This window comes from Ornithodoros turicata, chromosome 4, assembly GCF_037126465.1.
Source record: "Ornithodoros turicata isolate Travis chromosome 4, ASM3712646v1, whole genome shotgun sequence".
In the NCBI taxonomy this organism is placed as follows: Eukaryota; Metazoa; Arthropoda; class Arachnida; order Ixodida; family Argasidae; genus Ornithodoros; species Ornithodoros turicata.
Window position 1 is genome coordinate 77,018,398 of NC_088204.1, and position 23,771 is coordinate 77,042,168.

At 46.8% G+C, this 23,771-nt stretch overlaps 2 protein-coding genes across 3 annotated transcripts; one reads left to right on the plus strand and one right to left on the minus strand.

Moving 5' to 3' along the window:
* Window positions 1-1,373, minus strand: LOC135391962 (26S proteasome regulatory subunit 6A-B). Its single transcript, XM_064622547.1, has one exon. It carries the CDS (start codon window positions 1,320-1,322, stop codon window positions 30-32), a length of 1,293 nt encoding a protein of 430 aa, XP_064478617.1. The 5' UTR covers window positions 1,323-1,373; the 3' UTR covers window positions 1-29.
* A 367-nt stretch (window positions 1,374-1,740) lies between these two features.
* Window positions 1,741-23,368, plus strand: LOC135391963 (inactive rhomboid protein 1-like). 2 transcript variants are annotated; one of them, XM_064622548.1, is made up of 16 exons: window positions 1,741-2,071; window positions 7,348-7,671; window positions 8,887-9,007; window positions 9,085-9,267; window positions 10,092-10,232; window positions 10,320-10,580; window positions 11,847-11,986; window positions 12,091-12,202; window positions 12,277-12,351; window positions 13,670-13,831; window positions 15,317-15,337; window positions 16,382-16,521; window positions 17,674-17,908; window positions 19,168-19,268; window positions 19,336-19,489; window positions 21,372-23,368. In XM_064622548.1, exons 2-16 carry the CDS (start codon window positions 7,394-7,396, stop codon window positions 21,798-21,800), a joined length of 2,553 nt encoding a protein of 850 aa, XP_064478618.1. In that variant the 5' UTR covers window positions 1,741-2,071; window positions 7,348-7,393; the 3' UTR covers window positions 21,801-23,368. The 2 variants fall into 2 exon arrangements, with proteins under 2 accessions (XP_064478618.1, XP_064478619.1); XM_064622549.1 differs by lacking the exon at window positions 15,317-15,337.
* Window positions 23,369-23,771: the final 403 nt, after the last annotated feature.

The window sequence follows — 23,771 nt, forward strand, 5'->3', positions numbered from 1 at the left end:
ACAAAAGTAAACACCTTTAATGGCGACATCTAAGCATAATAGTTGAGGTTAGTCTTTTTCTTCGCTTGCACTTCCATGATAGCGTCCATGTAATCTTCGTGCGTGACATTGTTGCCCATGCGGCGCAGCGCGATCATGCCCGCCTCCACGCAGACCGCCTTGCACTGCGCTCCGTTGAAGTCGTCCGTACAACGAGCGAGCTCTTCAAAGTTGACATCCTTGTCATAGTTCATCTTCCGTGAGTGGATCTGCATGATCCGCGCTCGAGCCTCTTCGTTGGGGTGCGGAAACTCGATCTTCCTGTCGAGACGTCCCGACCGCAGTAGCGCGGGGTCCAGGATGTCCACCCTGTTGGTGGCGGCGATGACTTTGATGTCTGCGCTGGAACTGAACCCGTCCAGCTGGTTGAGAAGCTCTAGCATGGTACGTTGCACCTCACGGTCTCCGGCCTTCTCGCTGTCGAAACGTTTGGTGCCGATGGCGTCGAGTTCGTCGATGAAGATGATGGCTGGCGATTTCTCCTTGGCCAGGGCGAACGCGTCGCGTACGAGCTTTGCTCCGTCGCCGATGAACATCTGGACCAGTTGAGGTCCGGCCAGCTTGAGGAAGGTGGACTTGGTCTGTGCCGCACATGCCCTAGCCATTAGCGTTTTGCCAGTGCCTGGAGGGCCGTACAAGAGGACTCCCTTGGGAGGACTGATTCCGAGATTAACGAACTTTTCCTTGTGGGTCATTGGAAGCACGACAGCCTCGACCAGCTCTTGAATCTGCTTGTCCAGACCACCGATGTCGCTGTACTGTTCCGTAGGCCGTTCGTCCACTTCCATAGCTTTCACGCGGGAGTCGTATTCTTGAGGGAGAGTCTCCAGGATGAGATAGGAGTCCTTGTTGACCCCGACGAGATCACCGGGACGGAGCTTCTCCGCGTCCACTAGGCCTATGACTGGCAGAAAATAAGTCTGCCGGGTCGACGTCTTGATGACGGCGCATTTACCCTTGCGGAGCGAATCCAAGTCGACGTTGGCTCCGTCTTCTTCGCCGAGTTCTTGGGGGTCGACGTCGAGCAGTTCGATAACGTTGGAGACGAGGTAAGGCAGGGTTTTATTTACCTTAATTTTCTCCTTGTTCTCTTTTATCTTCTCCTTCTGCGCTTGAAGTTCGTGAGATATGCGCAGCACTTCGCTCTTCATGATTTTGATCTCATTGTCAAGAAGGCGCGTCCTACTGATGACTTCGTCCGTGGACATACGTAAGACTTCTTCACCAAGTGCTTCTTGTCCATCATTCCAAATTGTTTGGTCTTCAAGCGCAACAGCAGCCATCTTCACCGAAACAAGTTTGCCGATTCACGCTGATGTCCTTTGCGATACATGCAACCTGAAAACGAACTTCACAGCAAATTCCGCTAAAATTGGCTAGAAATTGAAACTCTATCGCCGATTGAACATTTTTATCCCGAATTCTTCCTCAGTTCTTCGCTGGTGATCCTCTTAGACATTATTAGAAATAGAATGTAACTGTAATTTTTCAAAATCTTTCATATTGACTTAAAGTGGAAGCGGACCGTACGATTTCGTCTGCTTAAACGCGCATCCCGAATGCATTTTGATGCAATTATGATCCGTATACATTACTATACATAATCAATGCGTTCGTAACACACACGTAAATTGGGCTAGATATGCAACATTTGCAAAAGCAACTTAAAATTTCACTCCGTGCCCGCTTATCTGCAGTGTCCGGATCCCCCGAGTAGGCGGCGCCGTGGACTTGTTCCGTACGCGGTCATGGCTGCGTTGCGTCCCCGAAGAAATGGAATTCTGCGCTGCGTTATGCGTTTTTTATCTCCAACAACTTTCGGGTCTCGTCACGTTTGGATCGCTTCGCCCATTTTGCTCTGCGATGACGCGCTTTGGGATTAAGTGAGGCTCCGGAGCATCTGACTGATCAGTGTGTGTGTGTGCGTGTGACATTTTGGAAAGGATAAACAAATCAGAGGGAAAAAAAAAAAAGAAAACGTTTTTCTGGGGATGCCTCAACGTACTGATGAGCTGAAGAACGTAAGCCTAACGTGAGTATATCAACTCTTGTCGCCCAAGTAGCAGACGTCGGAGGATCCTGCGATGTTGGCATTGACATTCGGGAATGCAGGCCGAGAGCCGATCGCTTTCAGTATCTGGGGTACCCGCGGAGAGCTGCGCGAGGTGTGGCGTTGGAAAAATCATCTCTTGGAAGGAGTCCATTGAGGAGAGACAGTTTTTTTTTATCTGTGTGATCGCCTTCGCGACCAATATCTCTCGCAACACCGCCAGATTATTTGCAGGCGATGAAGCCGACTTCGAAATAACGACGCGGATAGTATGCGGGTATTTGCGGGAATACGCCTGAGCGGCGCACCAACTGGTCTCCAGAAAAACCTGATGCGGTTGATCTCCGTCTCCGACGAGATGGAATAATCCTCTATCAGTCGATAAAAGCGAGTCGTACAGAGTATTCGGTACGCGGGATAAGATTAGATCGCGATGCTATCGTCGTATCCTTCGTCCACCACCAGCTTTGGGAAGGTGGTCTTAGGCCTAGGTGTTATCGGAGGTGAAGGAACAGCGCAGGTAGATATCCCGTTACGCGCGTCGGGAGGAAATTCTCTTTGCGGATAAGCCGTGCATCAGCTTAGATAAGAACGAGATAAGGTCCTGGCGTTTTATGAGTTTTTTTTTCTTCTCTTTCTTAACTCTGAAGTCTGTGGCTGTGTTGACACACATCCTTGAGCATATATGAACACGACTATGCTGTGTTGCTAGGATTGTCGCAAGTTCCTTTTTTTTCTTCTTCGCGCGGTGATAAAACGTAAATACTGTACGAATTTGTAATCTAATTCAAGTTATGACAAACGGGGCCCCTCATCTTTGCTTGTGTGACGGGAAGAATTGATACTATAGCGTAATCTTAGAATAAGAAGTTGTTTCCGCGAAATATGTGTCTGAGCTGTGTCGTCGTTTGTGTTCCGCTCGTGTCATCTTCCTCTTTTTACGATTCGCAAAAACTCCAGAGCTTAAAATTCACAGTGCGGAAACCGTGACCTATATATTTCCGGAAGCAACAACCCAGTGTTGGGCTTATCCCCCTCTGGAGGATAAGCTCAAGGTAAAAGCATAAAATGTATAGCAGCGAGAGTAGACTAAAAAGACGAAAAGGAACGGTTAAGTAACAAAATGTGGCAATAAATTTATTAGGCCAGGTTTGGAATCAGTGGTTCACCCAGAATTTCGTCCCTCTTTCTTTTCCTTTTTTTTGGGGGGGGGGGGGGGCTCTGCAAGGGGGTGTATTTACATTCATTGAACACAATATTGCACATTTTCATAGAACTTTAGTGTGATCTCCTCTAGATCTGGGGGGTGAAGGGGGTCTGGATAACTTACTGATTGGCATAATCGCAGTGCCAGTTTGACTTGACACACAGATTTCTCTTCAGACAGAATAGTAAAGTCGCCGTTGGGACAATGAAAGTGCAGTGTCCCTTCTTTAGCTCTGAGCGCATGGGTGCTCTCTGCTTCTTCTGCTTCGGTTATTTCTGGCTGGTTTCCCGTTGGTTGCGGTTAAGATGTGCAACCTGCCTTTGCATGCTAAATATGTGCAAGCGTTTAAAAGAACAAAGACTACCTATCCTTATCTGCTCTCCAAAGGGCGAATGAAGAAAAAAAAGAGAGAGAGAGAAAGAAAATGTGTTGGGTGGGTACGCCCCACCCAGCCTCATATTTCTATAATCGCCTTCCCTGTCTGGAGCATTCGTATCACTGGTTGCTCCAGAGGATATTGTGGTAGGGTGTGTATGGGGCAGGCTTCTACGACGTATTAAAAAAAAAAGAGAGAGTATTTACGTAGTGGGGAAAAAAAAAATCAGCAGTGTGATAGTTGATCGTAAAAGTAACTCGTTACTTTGAACATGTTCTCAAGTTACAATTTATAAAATTCTCTGGGCTATGTTGCTTATGTGCCAGAAAACCTTAACCCATCATCATCACAGGGTTGTATCAGGACAACATCCTTATAGGCCAATATCCTTCAGGCCAACACACTGTCTCGGACTTCTGTAGACTACCTTGTTTTGCAGAAAGACGAGGGGGCACAGGATTATTTGAGATGAAATGTGTGCAATATGGCAAAGCACCCAGCAAAAAGCACATGAAATTGATCTATTTCTCAAACCTCCTGTCGCCAGAAAAAACAAGAAAAATAATTAGGAAATTGCTTTAAAATGAGTCAAAGTTACTCCCCAAAAGTATTTAAGCTAGATGCTCAGTGCTGGTATTTAACAGTATTTGTAAGATACTGAGTTACAAAGCATTTAAGATAGTGCAACTTTGAGTAAAGCATTTAAGTTATCTGCTCAGTCTTGCAGGGCATTAAGTTTATTTATATCTTATATATTTATGTCATATCATCAAGGAGTCTGTGGGCTATTACATAAGGGAATGAACACATAAACACAAGGGAATGTTGCGTTGTAGTCAAGTGAAATTAACTGTTAATTCTTTGACAAATTGATTAGAGTTAATTATTTGATGAATTGATTAGAGTAAGTTCTGTGGGGTGCCATTATTAAATGCTTGTGGGGCAAAGAATCTGCCCTCTTCACCCCCTTGCCCCAAGCAGTATTCACTTTAAATTTCAATTTATTTCCTTGCAGTTGGGAGAGCAGCAAAAAGTCAATGAGGCTTGACACCGGCGTTGACTGTGAATGCTCATGATTCAAAATATGAATGCTTTGTGATCTCATCAAATAAATGAAATAAATGAAGTGAGTCGTAAATGAAATAAATAAGTAACGTCAAAGTAGTCAGCAGCATAACCGGGAAGTGCCCCCCCCCCCCAACCCACCTACAGACACTTATACCAGAAGCACTGTCTGAAAAGCCATCCATTGGCTGACAGTTCTTTGCCCCTGTAAACCAAGTAGGCGAGCATTGAACTTACATTTGCGCTCTTCGTACATAGCTTACATGCTGTGTAACAAGCGTATGTGTAACGTAAATGTTTATTTATTTCGGTGCATAAATGCTGCGTATTTGAAAGTTCTACAGAAAGGTTCTTGGTGATAACAAGTGGCATAGCAAAATTATATTATAATTTCTGCTGTGGAAATTCTCTGGAGTGTTGCCTTATTCCCCAACGTTATCAGCTCCAATACGGTGCCCCCCTCTGGAAAAGAAGCACAGGGCGTCTGCCCCCTTGGCTACCCCCTTGTAGCGGCTCTGAATGAAGTGAAACACTTGTAGAGCATCAGCATCCACTTTTTGTTCTCAGTGGAAGTAACATAAGATCATTTCCAAAAGCCAAGAGAATGTTGATATCACATGATATCTCTCCTCAAAGCCATTTGAAACTGACATTTAGTTGTTGGAGAGGTGCGATTGATGTTCTATGTTGCGAGGATCCACTATGTCTCAAACGGTGATTTGTACTACGACGTTAATTTTTATCGCTTTAGTATCAATAGTTCATGCACTAGAGCACGCTTCCAGGGAGAAACAATGGCGCCCTCCGTAAAGGCTGTGTTTGTGCTTCCGTGTACCAAGAGACAATGTGATTGCACGCTTCACTGCTCACACAAAATGCACAATGTACGTGAGAAATGAACGTGCACTTTTGGCACATCATTTGGCACACTGCCGACCACAGCCTCACTTCAGCAGGGGCACCACAGTATAATGGTAGCTTCATTTGCCATGAAAAGTAATAGCTCCCATGGGGCCATTGTCAAGAGGCTGTTCCTTTGGTTAGAGACCTTGTAGAAGTAACCTCAATGTTTGTCAGCCTAGAGCAGGCTCCCAGACTCCGACAGGGCTCCCCAGACTGTCTCCGTGCGGTAGTCACAAAGTGCCATTTTTACAAACTTCTCGAAAATAACTGGGAAAATTATGCCGGGACAAAGAAATGTTTTATGTAAAACCAAGTCACACACAAGACCGCAATTCACGGGCTAGTATTTGCACAGTGGTTCTGCAGGCCCATGAGTAGTGTGAGGCGCAAATTGTGTGCGGGAAGGTTCAAAAAAACTTTGTGGTAAAAAAAACTCAAAAATAGTTTGGTCTCATCTGTACCCTGGACACACAAGCTGGCCAGAAAACTGAGACAGGGATGTGAGATAAATTTCAAGAAATGAGGTCAACCTCACACAATTTGTTTACAAAATCAGAAAGGACACGCATTTTCATTGCTGAAGTTTTAACATTAAGCCGTTAAAATATGTTAAAAATACTGTTTCAGCATCCTTGTTTTGGTTTACAAATTTAGCACATGGAAACAATTGGGGGCAATAAGGGCTGGCACTAGCCTGCTGAAGTCAGAAAGAAGTTGGGACAGACACCTCGCATACATTAAACACATTTCATGCCTCTAGTCTCACAATGGCCTTTCCTGGAGCGTGCCTAGAAATATAATTCCATCAATTTTGCGGTAACTCTTCATATTGTCTGGTGGCGCAGTCGCACTCACCTGTGCACACAGTGTTATTGGCAGTGCCCTATATTAGGAATTGTACATAGGTTTAATAAATGAACCAAGCCTCAATACAATTATGTTTTTCAAGCTGCTCTTGCCTATGAGACATCAACGGTTGCTGCAGTCTATTTTGCCCATTGTTGAATAGCAATTTTATAAATGGAATACCTTTCCATGCCTTGATCTTGTTTGTGAGCTGTATATCCTTCTGCATTCAGTCGTAACAGGAGACTTACCTCTCAGTAATTCTATATTCGAGAAATGCAGCTACAGACTACGTTTTTATATTGACCGAGTGACGCGTATGGCATATGGTTAACTGCCTGCTTTGATGCAATGCCTTGGAATTCTTTGGCGCTACAGCTAGGGAGTGGCCATTGTTCTCTCAGGAAGTTAAGAGAATACCCACTGAAGACGTTAGTCCATTTGAGTTTACTCTCTATATATGTACCAATGAGAGAGAGAGAGTCTAGAGAGAGAGATCTTTATTAACACACCAATATAATAATCAGTTTACAATGAGGCCTGCATGTATGTTATATTTCTCCTCACTCTGTATTTTGGGAGTATTCTACTAACAAATGCTGTGACTCCCTACCGTGGCTGTATTTCTTTATTTTTTTCAATAAATAAACTTACACTGTCAGAGCTCCGTACGTACGGTGCTTTGAACACGGTGTGGTACGGTGTGGTGAAGTCTATGTGGGCAGTGTCACCGTCAGACTCAGCCCCACAACCGACTACATGTATGGAGCGAGCTCTGCCAAAATTCACGTAGTGTGATGCATCATTTGTTGACTTGTTGTCCAGTTCCTTGAAGCCTTACTCATAGCACTCTTTCCCCAGGGCGTGGGGAGGGCAGAGCTGAGGCCGTGGGTGCGCAGGGCTTGACATGGAGGGCCCCCCCCGGCGGGGCTGCCGGAGGGGTCGGCTGCTTCTAGGGGGACAGCCCCCCACACTAGACCTCATTGAGAACCCCCTTTTCAACGCCCACCAACGCAGCAACACCATGCAGTATCACTCGACGCAGCACCATCACCCGTCGCATCAAGACTCCCGGCTGTACGGCTCCTCTGTGTCCTCGGACGGAGCGACAGTCCGCCAAGCGGAGCAGTCCAACAACGCCACCGGTGACCAGCCAAAGCTTTCTCGAAGCGAGACTGTCAAGAGGTAATACTGCTCAGTTATATCATGTTGGACAACCTATATATAGGGAGTGACTTTTTCGGGTTAATCCCGATTCTGCCCGGTTATTCCCCCCCGAACTGACCTCCGACCAATTCGGGTTAAACCCGATTTCTCCCCGAATTCCAGTCGCCGTGAAATCCTCAAGTGACGTTTCCACTGAAGACGAACAAAGGTCGCCACGTGTGTCAGCAGTACACCCATGTGTGTCGACACTGTCTATGCCTTCGGGGATTACTGCTGGAAGGTCACGATCTCGCAAAAAAACAACAACAAAAGAACAAAAAAGAGAGATTACGAAAGGACTTAATAGACAAGAGGAGAAACAAAAACACCCGATCACACCCGAAGGCACAATTATCGCCCGATTTCTCCCCGAATTACAGATTTAAAAATAGCCCCCGGTTTTTACCCCCCCGAATTTGAGAAAGGCATTTAACCCGAAAAAGTCACTCCCTACCTATATATTACGTGAAATACTATGGGCACCGTGAACGTATGCTGCCATGTTCATGTCAGGCTATGTTATTGTTATGCTTTGTGATGTCAGTCTTATGTGAGACACCAGTCAATACAAATACTACAGTGAGCATGGTCCTCTAAAGTGCACATGCTGGTGTAGGAGCTTGCTGCATATGGCTACAGTGTACACTTCTCATCGCCAGGACTGGGTCTTATGGTGATATGTGCTGTAACCACGACCTACTAGGTTATAATGACCATGTCATAATAATCTGCAAACCCTATGAGGAGCCCGTCCGCACGATCCGCTAGGGGCGCTACTCATCGGCCCGCGAGATCTACATCATGATTGGTCGATGGAAATTTGAATTTCGAACGCGCAGAAGCAGACGTACAACTACCGTAGCAGACGACAGCAACAACTCCTATGAAAACGTGTAGAATGATGATGATAATCAACTTTAGAATGAAACGTCTTCCGTGCGACATCCACTGCTTGTACAAAAATACCAAGGTAATCTGAAGTACAAAGTATCGTAGAAATTGAGGAAGCAATAAGCGGGCCGATGAGTAGCGCCACCGCTAGCTTCTAAATGCGGCGCTGGGAAGGGGTGCCTATATGACATGCTCGTTATAATCTAGTAGGTCGTGGCCGTAACTCACCTGGGCACTTGGCCTCTTTACCTTTCTATGCGATGTGGCAGTAATTGTAACGTTAAGCCTTGAACGTTGTCGCAGGTACATACGCAAAGGTACAGCTTCGTTCTTTGGTCTGGACGAGGAGTCCGCTCCGGAGAGCTGTCAGCGCTGGACGCTGCGGCGCAAGCGGCTCCTTAGCAAGCACTATGGAGACATCAAAGTATGCTTCCTTAAGCTCTCCGTTGGTTCTCTCCTTTTTAAGAGGCTGTCACTAATCGCACGTTTGGTCTCCTCCAGGACCAGTACATGCGTTCCAAGGACTGGCACCTGTCGCACCTGCAGCCCCTGAGGCCACCGCAGGACACGACCGATTCCGTCGAGGTACGACGGAGCGTGTCGGCGCGAGAAACCTCCTCGGAACCGTTTCACCGCGACCCCGTGTACAAGTTGACGTGGGACGGACTCAGTTTCCTCTCCACGGTAAGTTGTTCGACAGCTGTTCATTCAAACAGTTACGACCTCAAGGCATATATGGCCCTCGCATTTACGTATGTACTTCCGTAGATTGCTCCCGGAATTCTTGCAGCCAAATTTTGGCACTTGCTTACTTTGGCTCGTACCACACTTCGTATAAAAAAACGGCGTTGCACCCACCTCTTCTGCAAGTTAGTTCCAACGCCGAATAGCGACCGGTACAACCAACCGCGAAAATAAAGTTCGCAATTGCTTCGTAGCTTTCAACGCTTGCTCGAAACTTACGCGGGGCCTCCAAAAGTTCACAAATTTTTCAGTTTGCAAAGTTCACGAAATTTAGGGGCTCGTGTTTTACGGTAGTTTTACGTTTATTTGTGGAGAATTTGGGTGGTCATTTTGTGACAACACAACGTAACGCTCTGGCACCCATGCTGCATCACATGACCGTTACCACCCTATCAAGAGTGCCAGGAACCTAGTGGGTTTAGTCCTTGCATCACACTAGGGCATCGCCGTCGCTCATCTTCAGGTTTTGTCGTTTGCTAACCCACGTGAACTTCGACGTGCGGGTCCTCGCCACCATCGCAGTGCGGATGTGACGACATCGGATATAATTGGGCAACCGACGCCCGGCTGTATCGAGGCCGGTCAAAAAGAGCTGGCAAATTCCACACGAACATGCGAGATTGCTGCGCTTTGACCGAGTGAACATAAGTGGTCGTGATCTGGCAAAAAAAGTTGCCGCGGAACGACCACCCGAGTTCGCCATGAGAGTAGTGTAAGACTTGAGCGCCCTGCATTGACTCATATGTGTTGCCTTTTTGTTACAGGAAGTGAGAAAGCGCCTGTCTGTTTCGGGCGCGGCCGCGCGCAGTGCTGTGGCACGTCAGACCTCGAGGAGAAGTTTCCTCCCCGTAGCTGACGACGTTGCCGAAGATTCTTCCGACATTAGCGGATTGCAGAGGTCCCAGGTACATCCTGGATACCTTACTAGATCGCCCTACGTTAGCGAGGGAAAGCTTACGCGCAGTAACGTACGTCTCTTGCATCCGTGACAGGGCGAGTCGGAAGACCTGGACGACGTGTTCTTCGATGTGACGCCGAGCGGCAGCGCGTGCAGCACCGCGTCTGCCGGCGCACTTCAACAGCCGACGTGGCCCGTCGCTACGGAACAGACGTCGAACGGGAGAGATCGTCACTCGGCTGCCAGGGCGAGTCAAGCGAAGGCCGTGTGGCAGAGGCCGGCCTCCGTCCAGCCAGCGGAGGACGTTGTGGACTCCCCTCTGCCCACCGTAGGCATGAGGCGGATCTGTGACAAGGTAAGGTCGTACCTCGAATGTAGTTCATTCCGGGGATAAATCGCATGTGCAAGAAAACGTCGCCCGAGGACACGTAAGAGACGAAAACACACGCCTCTTACGTGCCCTCATGCTCAAGGTTTTCTTGCACAATAAATCTTCACCTGCTGACTGCCATCATCGCAGTTGAATCTCGTGTCTTTAGAGTCCTACGGAATTTATGCAGTTGAAATCTAATGGCGGATTTAACGGGTTGACCTGGAGCAAGCGCTTGAATCCGCTGCGGAGCAAACAAAAAAAATAGTGCACTAAGGCCCGGTTTCACCAACGCTGGTTTGGTTAACTTTAAACCGAGATCAAGGGTTGCTAAAAGTTGAAGTTAGCACTAAATTTTTTTTACAAACGTTAGTTGGTGACGTGATGAATGTTTCAGTGTCAATAACTTGCTTTAGTAAAGCACAGCGAAGCGTCAAATTCAAGTCAAGGGACCGTTGATCTCGGTTCAAATGCTAATTGGCGTTGGTGAAACCGGGCCTGAGAGACTGAATTGGAATCCGCCAACAAAAAGCAACCACGCTGCAGCAAAGAAAGAGCCTGGTGGAAGTGGTCATCCACATGTGGCAGACATATAGCGAATTTGCGTGGTCAGTATGTGGCGAGCCCAGGAAGGCCCAGCCCTCGGAAACTGCTGGTCTCTCAACCACGCTGTGTCATGTGACGGCTGTCACCAGAATATGAGTGGCCATGAGCCAGTGGCTCTCGGGTATATTTAACTCTCGAATGTCCAAAATCTAATCTTCGGTTTTGGGGGCCCTATCGTGTTGTTCGTGCAATTCTGACCGCATATTTGGAGGGGTTCAACCTCCTCCCCCACCAAACCCGTATACAGTAGAACCTCTTTATAGTAACTCCTCTTGTAGTAAAACTCTGCTTATAGTAAACGAGAACTGCGGTCCCGATAGAATCCCATACATTCAATGGCACACCTGATATAATAAAACTCCTGATCTAGTAAAATTTCATCATGGTCCCAGAGAGTTCACTACAAAGGGGTTCTACTGTACCTTTGGTAGCGCTTTTGAGAAAGGGAAACGAGGGTAAATTCCTCCTCCACCCTCATAAAGTTCCCGTAGAATCCCTAAAAAAAATATGTTTCTGCTGCTGAGAGCCCCAATATGGGCAAACTACAATTACGGTAAGGCCGTACGGCAAGTACGGTAAATACAGGTTTTAGCAGTGCGGAGTGACTCCCTCTCGCGTCACCAAAGACCCCGCCTCTCGCTTCAGGTGTTGCAACACGCAATGGACAACTCGGACCGTCGGGAGTACGGGATGGGCCTTGTGGGGAGAATCCTGAAGAGGAGCTTCAGGCGGGACCGCATCACGCAGGACGTCAAGGACCAGCTGGACGAAATTGAAGATCACAGGTTACCTTTCCCTCACCCCGCTTTCGAGCCCCCCCCCCCCCCCCCCCCCCGCGTGCGCAGTTGCGGTCGGATATGCCGGGAACACCCTTTTTATCTCTTTGCAGGCCTTACTTCACTTACTGGGTGACAACTGTACAGATTTTAATAGCAATTATTTCCCTGGCCGTGTACGGCCTCGGGCCAATCGGCTTCCACAAGACGCAGAGGACAAGTTTGGTTCGTACCCTCTTTCCCCGAGACGTGGTTCTGTACGTGTGGTTAAACTTATCCCCCCGTTGTCGTCCACGCAGGTGATGGTGACGACGCTCACGCTACAACAGGTGGACTTTTATGAGCCTGACAACTTCTGGATAGGACCCAGAGCGGTAGGTTTCCCCGACACATTAAAAAAAAAAGCTGGAGAGAGTTTTATAATGATGAACTTGGGCTCGATTTACGTTTTACCACTCAGCGTTTGTTTTCAACAACTTTTATCGTGCTGAAATGCGGTACGGAAAAACCGTAGAGCTTTCTTCGACTCGTTATCGCTTAACCGGCTCTTTGCGTAGATGTCGCAAAATTAGTTCGAAGATTCCATTTTGTTGGACAAGTCGTGAAGGTCGAAAGCGAGTAATTTTAGAAGAAATGTTCTACGGATTCAAGTGCACGTGTGTAACTGGAGCCCGAAGTTTTCGGGAAATATTTTTTTCTGAATTCGGGGAGTAAAAATCGGGTAAATAAGCGTGTGCTCTAAATTCGCGTAAATTCGGGCGAAAAAAAACTTCCAGCGTGCTAAATTCGGGGAGAAATCGGGCTAAGTTACTCAAATCGACTGTACTGGTTTGGTACAAATGGTGATGTAACTGCATTTGCTGCAAAACAAGTTTGTGTGCACTCCTACAGACGTGTCAATGAGGCCAGTTTGCAGGGTAAAAATCGGGTTTCACCCTAATGAGGCACCCTTCAATTCGGGGTGCAAATTCGGGGAAGAATCGGGTTAAACCCTAACACTTCAGGCTCTACGTATAACTACGGAACATGTTTTCCAAATATTGTTCTTACGAGAGTAGGATATCGCACATTCCTGGAAAGCTAAAATTTATTTTTTCAGTTTTTTCCCCTTCTCTCACCTTTCACTACTGTGTATACTTAGGGCCTGACTTTTTAGGGTTAAACCCGTATCCGCCCGATATTTACCCCCCGAACGAAATCTGTAAAATTCGGGTTTGACCCGAATCTACCCGAAAACATCCGGGTCGCGTGGCACGCTCATAAGCGTGCATTAAAATAAAGTTTGATAACATTGCTCAACATTAGTTCCTTGTTAAGACAAATTTTTATTAAACAAAAAAAAATCACCCGAATACACCCGAACTCCTGACGACAGAATATGCCGTAACGGGATTTAACCCGAATACACCCGAATTTTCAAATGAAAAATATCACCCGATATTTACCCCCCGAATTTGGCCAAAAATAAAACCCGAAAAAGTCAGGCCCTATGTATACTCACATTTATTGTGTCCTCACTCCTATTCCTTACATTTCTCTCTATCAATATTTGTATAATACGTTCTTGCCACTTGGCTGTGTCTTTCTGGATACCTTGAGCCTTGTCAAGCTGCTTCCAGCTGTCTTTTTTTCTGTGTGGCTTTCCCATAATATATTCACTAAAAATAGAGCATTGTTTAATTGATTGTATAGGCTGATCTGGTGCACCTGGGTGCCAAATTCACACCGTGCATGCGGCGAGATCGGAGAATCCACGACAGCATAGCCAAAGACAGACGGAAAGAACGCACGACCGCCTGCTGCATTCGCAACGACCGTTCCGGTTGTGTGCAGACTTCGAGAGACAAGTGTTCGGTCAGTTGTCACTCCTTTGCTTCATCTTGTCCTGCAATTTCATTCTTGTGTGTGTCATGTTCTGTTATGTCCTTTGTCTGCTGATAGTGAGGGTTCTTAAACTATACATGGCATCATGTGATCTTGATGGTACAACTACATCGTGAACTTCTGGCCACAGTTTCACGTTAGTTCTTCGTCGTTTTGCGTTAAATTGTACAATGAATTTCGACAAGTTCCGAAGCATTGAATTGTCACTTTGGTGCATTTTCTCAACACCGTGTGGCACATAAATGCACATGAGCAGCAAAGGTTTATGCAATACTTTCTGTAAGCAATATAACTGATTGTATGGTTGCATTCTTGCTGTAAACATTGTCCCTTGCCAGACATGTCAGACGTGAGACATTCCTTCCAAGGACTCATCTGTTGTGCAGAGTATACTCCCCCAAAGCATCTGTCATAACATAATGTAGCTGGTGGGGTCTTATCTCTGATTAGGAAGGTGTCCCGAAATACAGCTTTTGTCTATAATTGCCTGTGTCCCGTGAAAGAATGATTTCATGATGGCCCCAGCGCGTATAGGGTGATTCCTTTTGAACAAGAGCAGCTCGTCATAAGTGGAAAGTGTTTGCAAAAGGAACTGTGTACTTGTGGCTATCCAGCACCTCTGATATAAAATTTCCCATCGGGAAGGGCTGTTTGCAAATCACACAGGGATTTACAACAGAGAGTGCAAAGGGTTACCTCCCACTCAGGTTCAGGTTTGCCTAATCCGTTTTGAAGCAGGGCAGGTACGCAATGGTGCCACGCCACAGGGTGGTTCACAGGATCTACCACCAGAGGGTTGTCTCCCAACAGAGAGGGCTATCCCCAACACAATGAGCTATCCCCACCTTAATGGGGCTATCCCTCAGCACAGCGATCCCCTAATGTAAAAGGCTATACCTTGCCCACTACCTCAATTCCCTACCACGGCAGGCTATCCCCTACCACAGAGGGCTATCCCCAACTTAAAGGGGCTATCTCCCGACATGAAGGGCTATCCCCCAACACAGCGATCCCCTAATGTAAAGGGCTATACCTTGCCCCCTACCCTAATCCCCTACCACAGTAGGCTATCCCCTACCACAGAGGGCTATCCCGCAACATAAATGGATATCCCCTAGCACCGAGGGTTATACCCCAACACAAAGGGCCATTGTCCACTGGAAAGGATCCCAACATCCAAAAAGGATAATTTTCCAAGAAGGTCAACTTACTGAATGGTGTACCTGAAGAGAGAAGAGCCCCTGCAAAAGCAAACACCCTTCGCATGGAACCCCTCAAGGAGCAAAGTTCTCAGTGGGCCCTACGAAAGGCATGTCTCACGAGGCCTGACTAAACTGGATAAGGGTGACAAACCCACAGGGTATTCTGCAGACAAGGGTGCACTTCAGAGTGAAGTTTCGAGTGCGGATGTGTGCTAATGGTGATGAACCTTCTCTTCTTCTTCTTCCTGATTAGACACGAGGGATTATGGCAGGGGTAGGCACACATTTTGACCTTTTCTCTCTCTCTCACCCTCGCCTGCTTGAGCATGACAGAGCAGCCGCTCCCGCTGCCCATTCCTACTTTCGGATCATTTCTCAGGGAGCCGTTTGCACTTGCTCTCTCGCAACTAGCTCACATTGATTTTCTTTGTTCTGCATGAACTTTGACGTATTGATGATGCAGGAAATAGTGAAGATGCGCACGCTCATTAGCTCTGTCTCCACTATATGCTATGTTCTCTGGCATCTGTAACGTGTCTTCGAGACAAGCTCCCGTTTGTCGGTCCTAATCTATGAGCTCGTTGGCCTGAGTTGGTCTTAATCTTATCTAATGAGACTCGAGGTGGAGCTCTTCAAAATGGAAATTTGTCACGAATATTTAGCAGATTACGAGATAAAAAAAAAAAGTGGAAGGCTTATCAGATAGATGCAGTTTACTTTGATTAGCCAGCTAATATTATAAATATTAATAATGTGGCATATGTGTATATAATATAAAAGCTAGCAGTATTTAATATGGCAGCCGGAAAGTCTGGCACTCTCCATTTTTCCCAAGAAAGATTGCGAACTCGGAATATTACGAAGGATAAGATCCGACATCGCATCATCCTGAGTAAGATCCAGCAAGCTTGGGGGGAATAATGTTGATAAAAGAAAAAAGAAAAAGATCGCAGTGCGCACACAGTGTAGCTTTCTTTGACGACTATGGGTCACTGCACAGACTGCTACCGCAACACTGCGCGTCATTTATGCACCACTTAATTCAGGAGCATTAAAGCTGTAGGCTTCGAACAAACTGGCAACCCTAGTCACCGGGATATCACCGCACGCTACGCTCCGTAAAATAAAAAGCCGCAGGAATGAGCCGGTGTCTCCTTAAAGGGTGGAAATAGAGATTAGCGTTACATTGTTTTCTGTGTGGAATACAGCAGTGCCTGGCTTGCTGCATGTGTGTTGTTTAGTGAGAGTTCAGAAAGAGCAACACTTGGCCCGAGAAACGGCGGTGACTTTGAGAATGTGGGACCGTGCGACTGTGCAGGAAGTGATCTCGACGTGGCGGAAGTGGAACGTGAGCCAACCGGGTCCTCCACGATGGGTGGCGGACCCTTCAGCCGTCGGATCAGATCGCAGCGTTACTCAAAGGCGCCTGTCGGGATCAGTCTGTGGACAGGACCCCAGGTAAGGATGCACACATGCGGGGTACAGTTGTGGAGACATTGGGTCTCAAAAGGCCTACACCGTGATACGTATGATGAGACCATGACCTACTAGAATAAAAAGACCGTGTCATAGGCACCCCTTTCCAGCGCCGCATTTAGAAGCTAGCGGTGGCGCTACTCATCAGCCCGGCTATTGCTTCCTCAATTTCTGCAATACTTTGTACTTCGGCTTACCTTAGTATTTTTGCACAAGCGGTGGATGTCCCACGGGAGATGCTTCTTTCTAAAGTAGATTATCATCATCATCATTCTACGCGTTTTCATAGGAGCTGTTGCTGTCGTCTGCTACGCTAGTCGTGCGTCTGCTTCTGCGCGTTCAAAATTCAAATTTCCACTGTCCAATCATGATACATATCTCGCGGGTCGATGAGTAGCGCCCCTAGTGGATCGTGCAGACGGGCTCCTCATAGGGGGTTGCCGATTATGACGTGGTCGTTATAATCTAGTAGGTCGTGGATGAGACATGTCTGATGAAGCAGATCTGGAGTGTCACGTTCTATTTCTCCTTCGAGCTCGAGTATGAGACGTCTCTCATCTGACGGCTTGGCACTGCACTTTAAGGCTACCAGGGTGCATTGGTGTAAAAAGTTGCAAAATCATAAATATCTTTTTTTCGATAAAAAAGAACTGTTTTGTTTTAAGTCATCAGTTATTATTACTACTAGCGACACAATATGTTAACAAGACTCATTTTATTTTTTTTAAAATCTTCATTTTTTGCAAGTTTTGTTTTTTAGCTGTAGCGATGCTGCAAGCAAGGAATGCAAGTGCACAGCTCTGCGTTATGAAAACCCCTTTCTCTAAACTGTGCGCAGGAAGGGGCTGCTGCATGCGCTTTTGTTTTGAGTCCCCTATTCTGCAACACTTCAACAGCTACTAAGTGAGAAAGGACGCACGCAGGTTGTACACACTGAGTTAGAAACGGCGATGCTTACGTGAAAATGTGGGACGTTCGTTTATTCTATTAGCCACCACGAGTTCATTCCTCTTCAACGCTACAATGACGATTGTTCTTACATGCTAATGACTTCCTTTTCTCCTTTTCGTTTGTACAGTAGACATCACGAAGAGAATATGATGACACAGATACGGTTCAAATTATGTAACGCAGGTACTGCGAGGAGCCAGCGTCGGTGTTCCCGTACGAGTGGCCAGACGACATCACGCGGTGGCCAGTGTGCCGGCGACCCCAGTGGAGCCGCAAGGCACCCGACGCCCACATGTCATGCGAAGTGGTGGGGCGTCCCTGTTGCATAGGCGTCTACGGGGAGTGCCACATCACCACCCGCGATTATTGCGACTTTGTTCGGGGATTCTTCCACGAGGAGGCTGCTCTCTGCTCGCAGGTAGTGTTCACTTTACTCGGCAAATGGGCAGACCTGGTTGCGGAAGAGTTCCACCGTTTTTTTCTACGTATCGTGAGAGAGTGGATGTGTACAACCCTGTGTCCAGAATCGGGCTTTTGCGCTATGGGGCAATGTAGACCTTTGAGTGTTCAAGTTATATATTTATTATTATTTATTATTTTTAAATTATTTTTTATATTATTATTTTTAAATAATTTTTAATAATATTTTAAATAATTTTTTATAATAATTTTAATAATAATAATAATAGTTTTATATATATATTTGAAAATTGGGAGTAACAATTCGGTCGTAATTCAGAAGCGCCGGCCTCGGTGGCTCAGTCGGTAGCGCGTCTGCCTGCTGATCCCAACATCGCGGGTTCAAACCAGGGAAGGGTAACAGACGTATTTTCATTATCGCTACCGTTTCCATTTTAGTTACTGCTATATTTTCGTTTCCATTATATGTTTCTGATACCAGCCTTTCAATTTCGTTTCCATTACGTTTCTGTTACTGTTTCCGGTAATAGAGGACTGTGGTATGTGTTTCCGTTATCGTTACCATCTCCAATTTTGGTAATATACCGTTTCTGTTTCCGTTACCCTTCCCTGGTTCAAACCCAGCCGAGCGTGGTGGCAACTTGATGGAAGGGTACAGGTTGCTCAATCACGCCGTCTTCTGCAGGGTATATCAAGTAAACAAGTGGATTTTCGGGTGCAAAATAAATAGAAAGTGCTTCCCACATTACAAGTCAACAGGAGACCAAGTATGAAGTGCCTAGGATGCTTCAGTGCCCGGCTGAGTTTGCACGCCGTCTAGTTTGGTTTTTGGGTCTTTTCCCAGGTTTTACCTCAAGTGACGATGATGCAAATTGAGGGGTAGAAGTGAGTTTTACCAGATTTGGCCTTAAAACACGACACTCTGTGAACGGGAGACTGCATTGATGACGCTGCTGATGACGAAAATAATAGTGTTGTAATTTCTGCTCCTGGCCTCATTCCTATTCTCAAGATCCAACCCAACCCATTGTCAGCATTTATTACGAGGTTTCTCTCTCTGTTACTATGACATGTATCTTCTCTGCTCCCGCACTTTGAAGTAAGGGATGACGCACAATTCTGTCTGGAATCCTGGATAATTGTACTGACGTTGTCACCAGCTAACAACAATCAAACGTATTAACATTCACGCTCTCTGACACACGAATGAGTGCTGTTAACAGTAGTTTCTCATCGAGACTTGTACGTCTGTTCCAGGTGTCCTGTCTTAACGATGTTTGCGGCATGATTCCTTTCCATAACCCTGAAGTGCCTGACCAGTTCTATCGGTTGTGGACTTCGCTGTTCCTTCATGCAGGGTGAGACATTAACATTGGTGTCCTACCAAAGGACAGACACTGACATTCGGTCTTGTGACCATTTCAGGATTTTCCACCTGACAATAACTGTGATAGTTCAATTGTTTGTCATGCGAGACCTGGAGAAGCTGGCGGGCCCCGTTCGAACGGCCATCATCTACATGAGCTCTGGGGTGGCTGGAAACTTGGCCAGTGCCATATTTGTGCCCTACAGGGCTGAGGTAAGCATATGATGGATGTATGACTAGGACAAGCAGTGCAAGGACATTTGCCCAAGCACCCAGAGTCTATTCGTAAGTTGACGGGATTTACCTATATTCCGGTACGCCTTAAAGTAGCACAGAAGTCATTTTTAACACCCAGTTTTCTTCCTATAAAACTGTTAAGTAGGCCAGTAAGATGCACCATGCGAAGTAATTTACACCACAGAGTCGTAATTATCGCGGAAATTGAATTTAAAATACGCCGCAAAAAGCGACCGTGCGCAACGGTGGTGAAGAGCAGTACCAGCCTGTCATCTGCCTGGAACCTCGCGCTGACGCTATAAGGAGAATGCTTTCTGATTGGTCTAGAGAAATGTTGTCTGCTACTCCGCTGTCGTCTGCTACTCGGCTGTTCGGGGTTCTGGTAAAGCCTTTCTCCTTGCTCGGTAATGGTTCGGCCGCTCCTTCTATCCCCAATTCTCCGGGAGAACTGGCAAAACAGGTTTACGGCGGCAAAGGGTCAAGGCGCTGACCCCCACTGACCGGCAAACCAGAACGAGTTCTCCTTATACCGTCATCGGTGACGTGGCATCATACCTCCTCATCCTTGTTATAGCTGGAGTGGCGAGTTAAGGGTGAACGCGCGGAGCTATGTTTATGTGAGTTTTTTTTCTGGGAAACAAATTGCACACATCAAAACCTTTCACGCTATTCGGTATAATGACACACACACACTTTCATCAGATGTCTTAATCTGACATTTTTTTGGATGGCCCTCTGTGTTCCTTTAAAGGCCGTTGGGGGGGGTGGGGGTGTTCTGGATACAGGCTTTGAATCTGGCCGACTAAATTTCGAATCAGTTTCTGTTTCTTTATTTAAACTTGATTTATTTGAGGCCTTTTGGAGGCTCATGGTTTTTGCACCAGCAACCCGTCGTTTCTAGTTTTTGGCTGCGTCTCAATCCGGACATCGGGAACGTCAAATACGGGATGCTATGTGCAAAGATTTCAGTATGTGTTAAAGAACCATATACAGTAGACTCTCGATGATACGAATCACACGGGGTAGCGGAAAAAAATCGTATCATCCGAAATTCGTATCAAAAGCAAGAAAATAGACAGTGACTGTTCATATTCCATTAATGTCGGTGAAAGAGGTTGGTCGTAACGCTTTTGTGTCTTCGTTTTTGGCCAATGCTGCCGAAATTCGCGAGATGACTCAAAAGCCCAAGCACGTGCTTTCCACCCCGCGAGTCGCGCGATACTGTTGTAAAGCGAGCTTCTCCTAAAGCACGCAGGCGTTAGGTGAAGCCGACTTTCGGAATGGTGATACGTAATGGTTGCCGTTTTCCTAAGCCAGTGCGATGTGACTCAGCTTCGCGGTTTATTGTTGCGAGGGGGGGGGGCAAAAATGATAAAAAACAGCGATAAGGTTCCGGGCCCTCGAATCCCTTTGATCTTATCTCTTCCACCACCACCAAAGGGAGAGTCATTGCTTGCATTGCGCAACATGATGTAAGGGAGTTTGTGGTGAGGGTCTCCCCCCCCCCCCCCCCCTTTTCAAAAGCAGCATGACTCGCGCGCTCTCGCGTCACAGGGAACCGACCTCTGTCGCATCCTCGGCTTGTTCGTATCATCCATAGAGGCAAGATAACATGTTCCTATCATCTGAACTCTAATACACGAGAAGAATAGGCATTCCGGCCGGAACCGGAAAAGAATTCGTCTCATCGAGATTCTGCCGTATATATTGGGCAAAATTAATACACAATCTCACCACTGTGATGCTGCTCACGGTCCGGTCATCGTAATACCACAGTCGCAACATAAAACCACAAACAATCATCGTCGCAGTCAAATCGAGCCAACACCAATTCACTCCTCATTTGACTTTTGTCCAGGTTGGTCCCGCAGGATCCCAGTTTGGCCTGCTGGCGTGTCTCTTCGTCGAAGTAATCCACTGCTGGCAGATGCTGAGGCGGCCCAGCAGCGCCTTCCTGAAGCTGGTGGCGGTCGCGGTTGCTCTGTTCACCATCGGCCTGCTGCCCTGGGTGGACAACTACGCCCACCTGTTTGGCTTCATCTTCGGCTTCTTGCTGGCGTACGCGCTGCTGCCCTTTGTGTCGTTTGGCAGCTACGACCGGACGACCAAAGTAGTGCTCATCTGCCTGTGCCTCGTGGTGGCGGTGGCCCTCTTCTTGGGCCTGGTCGTTCTCTTCTACGTGCACCCCATCTACGAGTGCTCCTTCTGTCACTACTTCAACTGCCTGCCCATCACGCAGGACCTCTGTGACAGTCATCGCATCAACGTCACGCGCCAGGATACGTGATTACGCGCGACGCGGGGGGAGCTTCATCCGGGGATTTTTTTTTCATTTCCTGTTGAACCTGGATTTCCGGTGACGATGTTGTGTGCGGAGCGGTCGAAGGAGGGAGGGAGGGGGTTTTGCTCAAATGTGTTCTTGGGTTTGCTCACGTGCTAGTCATTTGTTTTTTTCATCGTCTGCGTTAGGAGCCGCTTGGTTGTCGCTTGGTTTTGAAGGCGTTCGGATCCGCCTTTGTGGCGTCCGATCTTGTTGCGGACCGTCTGAGTAGTCGCTGCCTCAGCGAAATCCTTTACTCCTGCCGATGTGAAAACGTCAAAGCTTGGTGCGGAGTGCCGTGTTTGTTCGAATGTCGGTCGACTCATTCTGCCGTACTTATCTGCCTAATTAACGCGCGCATAGTGCCATAGGGGAAGTGTTCAAGAAAGAAGTAACAAAACCAACTCAACTTGTGTTGGTTGTGTGTGTTTTTGTCCTGTGCTCCCCAAACTCAGGGGGGTGTTATTTACAGAAGGAAAAAGAAAGGGGCGACGTTTAGGCGCCGACGTGTGAAGTGCGTCAGTTACGCGAGTAAATGCGGCATTTTGTTCCGCGACGTATGGCGGAACAGTCGTCCGACGAATTTCGGGCATCGGTCAGGCATCCGCACGATTGTACCTCGCGAAAGAAAAGAAGAAAATTTAAGAAAGAAAAATTAAAATATAAAAATTTTAATTAAATTAAAATTAAAAATTTAAGAAAGAAAAATTAAGAGTGAGTCAACCCACATTCGAACAAATACGGGTAAGGACTCGTGCACCAAAAACAAAAAAGCAATACGAAAGCCAAAGATAATTGTACGAGATTGTTATCGCGCTAACCGAGACAGATATACTTGTCGCTTATCGCCTCGCATCAATCGTTCCGTGTTCTTGTCGCTGTAATTAGATGTTTTGCGGCCTCTTTCTTACCATTTTTAATTTCGTTTTTAGTTTTTAGAGAGATAATTTTACGAGTTGCCTTCTATTTTTACCCGTTTCGTTTCTCCTTCCGTCTTGATACGAAATGTTTGTGAGAAGAGGGCAAACCCGTTTTTCGTGGGAGACCCCTCCGAGTACATATATATATACGCATTTTTGTTACGACGCGACAAATATATTATTTCCGTTGATCCTGCTGTTTAGGGACTGGGACAACCGTTGGGAGTTATATCTGGGACTGGTGTTGTTGACTCGCCGGAGCATGGGTGCGCGCCCCCGTTACATTGTGTGTGTGTGTGTGTGTGTGGTGTGCGTGAAGTCCTGTATAAATGTGTGGAACACTGTACATAGCACGACACGCGGCCGTCATCGAAAGCGCCTGTGGAAGTTTTGTACCTTTTTACGGTCGGGTCCCTAAGTTTCGAAGAGAGTGCAACAGCAGAAGAAAAAAAAGATGTTTGTCTCCGTATATCATATGCAAATTTAACCAGTTTCCCCCCCCGAAAAGGGGGACAAAAGAAAAAGGACCTGGGGGAAGCAACCAGATGAGCACTGAAACATTCTTGACTGTAATAAATCTATTTTAATAAATGCACACACTTTAAATCCACTGCACACAGATGGACTTCGGTGGCTGGCCTTGGAAAAAGTGGCTCGTGAATCGTGGGATTGCAGAGGACTAAGCACTTTGCAAAGGGTGAAGGATAAAGTGAGGGCGGATGCTTGGTGATGAAGGCCAGCTACAGACAGAGACGGATTGGAGCACAAAAACGACACCGTGCCTACCATATTCTGCCATGTTCTATCCCCCAGTCTTTGTCTGTTGCTACCCTTCATCACCAAGCACATGTACCAACTACCCCGACTTTCCTACCTTGAGGGCAGATGTTCTCCCAACTGTGCATGCATACAGAGTGTTTCAGGATAAAGCACCACTTTTGAGACGAAACAGAAGTGGAAGAAAAAGGTGGCAGGTGTGCGCGATTTGCCTGCACTCTCTGCACTAGTCCTGGAAAGT

Excerpts from the sequence above, each read along its gene's own strand:
- LOC135391962 (XM_064622547.1), bottom strand. The coding sequence starts at position 1,322 with ATGGCTGCTGTTGCGCTTGAAGACCAAACAATTTGGAATGATGGACAA.
- LOC135391963 (XM_064622548.1), top strand. The coding sequence starts at position 7,394 with ATGGAGGGCCCCCCCCGGCGGGGCTGCCGGAGGGGTCGGCTGCTTCTA. Across the intron at positions 10,581-11,846 it reads TGAGGCGGATCTGTGACAAG|GTGTTGCAACACGCAATGGA; the intron begins GTAAGGTCGTAC and ends CTCTCGCTTCAG. Across the intron at positions 12,352-13,669 it reads TCTGGATAGGACCCAGAGCG|GCTGATCTGGTGCACCTGGG; the intron begins GTAGGTTTCCCC and ends TTGATTGTATAG.